The 3,005-nt window shown below is 41.1% G+C and overlaps 1 protein-coding gene across 1 annotated transcript; it reads right to left on the bottom strand.

Annotated features, from left to right (window-relative positions):
* Nucleotides 1-443: 443 nt before the first annotated feature.
* On the bottom strand, nt 444-2,849 carry tbc1d13 (TBC1 domain family, member 13). Its single transcript, XM_010774994.1, has 4 exons — nt 2,628-2,849; nt 1,833-1,993; nt 1,665-1,722; nt 444-1,556 (listed from the first exon to the last, which is right to left on the bottom strand). The coding sequence occupies exons 1-4, from the start codon at nt 2,748-2,750 to the stop codon at nt 1,491-1,493; spliced, it is 408 nt and encodes a 135-aa protein (XP_010773296.1). The 5' UTR covers nt 2,751-2,849; the 3' UTR covers nt 444-1,490.
* Between the last annotated feature and the right edge of the window lie 156 nt (nt 2,850-3,005).

Genomic DNA, 3,005 nt, shown 5'->3' on the forward strand with positions numbered 1-3,005 from the left:
GGGGGGGGGGGGTGCTAGAGACTTATCCGACCGGCCCACATCGTCCGACCGGCCCATCGGGATTCATCCTGAAGGTCCCGATGGCCAGTCCGCCACTAAACGATTTGATATGTCAAATGTGTGTTTTGTAAAGTAATGGGTTAACTGAACATAAGTTAGCCTTTAATACAGAGGCTCATGACATACTTAGTTGTATTGACACAAAGCAAGCATGTGGTGTTTTCAGGTGTTTATCCTTTAATAATGCACACAGGCTTTACAATTATTAGAAAATAATGTTTATTATTGTAAAGGGAAAATAGAATAATGTAGCTTTAGTCTTCTCACGTGCAAGTGTGAAGTGTTTAATGCAACAGACCACATTTGATGGTATTTGTTGGCCACCAAATATGTCTTACTTTCCCTTCTACACTAAATTAAAGTTTGATATTTTACATCTCTTGTTTCTGTTGCTGACCGGATAACTCCTCACCACAGGGGATTAAAGCCGTTACTCATGGGCAGCTGGCATTAAGGTCAGAATATTAATCTTCTCTTTTCAGATTTAAATCGGAGTTTTTTGTTGATTCAACACTTCTTTTAGGCACACATCTTCTTTGAGGTCTCTTAACACATCAACTCCTTGGGTAATTATTATAGGAGTAACGTAAAAAGTATAACTGTGGTATCAGTATTGCACTGTGTTCCATATATAGAATACATGGTTGTAATGCTTTATTAGAATACTAATCCTCGTAAACCCAGGTTTGTAAATCATGTTCAATGTGAAGCAGCGCCACAGATTCTTGCCCTTCTCTCTAAATAATGTGATTTTACAAGGAAATGCATCTCATTACATTCCCAATGGAACAAAAGGCATTGTTTTTAGACATAACACTGAAGGAATAATGGCTTTTAAGGAGATTACTCATGAAGTATTTACCAGGCAAGGCCCATCACTTGAGATTTATTTTACCCTGAAAGAAATGAACACAGAAACACCGTCTCCTGTTTTCACATAATTACACAGAGAAGGCTGTTGCTTACAATAAAAACGAAATAAAAAAACACATCCCTCAAAGAACAAACATGCACTTTTGCTCGGTGAAACTTCTGCGTGGGGAACTCTTGGATGAGGTGTTCAACATTCGGTTTTCAAACTGGATCTGTAGTGTAACGGAGCTCCTGTCCCTCAGATTCAGTTCAGTAAAAGCATCGTGATCTGAAGAGGGTCCATGGCTGTGATTGGAGGAGCAACACCTGCTTTTTTTCTTCCCATAATGCATCAGGAAGCAGGTGGCATCTCCCCCTCACTTCAGGAAAAAATTCGGCTTGTCCCTTAAATGTTTCCACAGCAGTCCCCACTGACCAATCATAAGACATCAAGGTAAAAAAAAAACGAATGCTGGGTTTCCCGTCTGTACGAACCCATCATAAGTCCTCCAACAACACGTTTGACACGACAATGATTCGTAATGTTCGAACTCTCACCTTCCACGTTAGAAAACTGGTTAGGAAGTATCCCGCAGATCTTTGGCCTTAATCAGGATGGTGTTGACGTCTGAGATGGGGTAATCCTGGGGAGACATCAGTGGAAATCAAGAGTGAATCCAGTTCTGAAACATCGTGTCTGATTATGAAGCTTTGGGGTTTTTACGCTTCATGTGATTTATGAAAAGCCTCACCTGCAGGAGTCTCATGTTCACCGTGAAGTCTCCGGCCAGTAAGTTATCTCTGATGAGTCTGTGGCGGCAGAGATGGCAAAAGTACACACATCCTTTAATCAAGTAGAAGTACAGATACTCGTGTTTACACATTGAAATAAGTGCAGAGAGCATGGAGAGGAGGCTCACATTAACATGGCGCAGCAGACCAGGATGAGGAGGTGGAATCTGTCCTGGTCGGAGAACAACGTGTCCCAGATCCGGATGACGTCGGGCAGGAGGAACTCCTGAGACAGCAGCAAGGTCAACCAGCGGAAAGTGAAGTACTGAGGTTTGATGTTCTGCTCCTCCTGGGGGGGGCAGAGATGGCAAAAGTACACACGTCCTTCACTCAAGTAGAAGTACAGATACTCGTGTTTAAAAATACTCTGGTGAAAGTAGAAGTACTGACTAAACTTCTTCACTCAGGTCAAAGTAAAGAGGCTTTGAAATGTACTTCAGTAAAAAGTACCCATAACTAGCAGCTGTTTTAAAGAGTACCTGACCTCCCTTTATATTAATAGAACAATAATGTCATTGTTAGCTAATGAATGTTTCCATGCTGAACAACGGCAACATGACAACGTTTTCATTGGTCCCTCTTCTTTAGAGAAGACCAGGAAATGATGGATACACGGATCGTGTTCAAATCAACAGGCACGCAATGACTCTAAATAATAATGATCACGCCACCAAACACACATTCAGACTAAAGGAACCAGCCTGTTTGGAAAATGAGAGAAGTAGAAAGTGCAGGTATTTGAGTTCAACATGTGAGAAGTAGAAAGTACAGGTATTTGTGTTCAACATGTAAGAAGTCAAAGTAAAAAGTCGTCAGAAAAATAAGTAATGGAGTAAAGAACTGATACCAGAAACATGTACTTAAGTACAGTAATGACAGAGAGAACGTTCCCATGTTCAGGAGCAGGAAGTAGGAATGTTTACCAGCTTGAGGTAGAGCTCCAGGTCTCTCTCTCGCAGCATGGAGTACACGCTCTCCATCTTGTACGTGATGCCGCACTGAGAGTCGTCCAGGCTCTTGATGAAGTTGTCTCTGTTCTCTGACATCAGGTTGGTGAAACAGAAGAACGTATCTGCTTCAGCGTGCTCTGACAAATATAGAGTACAGGAATCACAAATCACTTTCTACACGTCAGAAATGTAACACATCGACTGTGTTTCTATACACCGAATGAATGTATATGTGTGTATGTTGATGTATGTGGGTAAGTAATAGGTGTATGTGTATATGTATGTATGTATGTGTACGTACATGTTTGTATATATATATCTATGTATATGTGTATGTATGTGCTTGTATGT

The sequence above is a fragment of the Notothenia coriiceps genome, unplaced genomic scaffold, assembly GCF_000735185.1.
Source record: "Notothenia coriiceps isolate Sejong01 unplaced genomic scaffold, NC01 NC01_scaffold00015043, whole genome shotgun sequence".
Classification (NCBI taxonomy): Eukaryota; Metazoa; Chordata; class Actinopteri; order Perciformes; family Nototheniidae; genus Notothenia; species Notothenia coriiceps.

Excerpts from the sequence above, each read along its gene's own strand:
- tbc1d13 (XM_010774994.1), bottom strand. The coding sequence starts at position 2,750 with ATGTCAGAGAACAGAGACAACTTCATCAAGAGCCTGGACGACTCTCAG. Across the intron at positions 1,723-1,832 it reads GTCTGCTGCGCCATGTTAAT|ACTCATCAGAGATAACTTAC; the intron begins GTGAGCCTCCTC and ends CTGCCGCCACAG. Across the intron at positions 1,557-1,664 it reads TGAACATGAGACTCCTGCAG|GATTACCCCATCTCAGACGT; the intron begins GTGAGGCTTTTC and ends ATGTCTCCCCAG.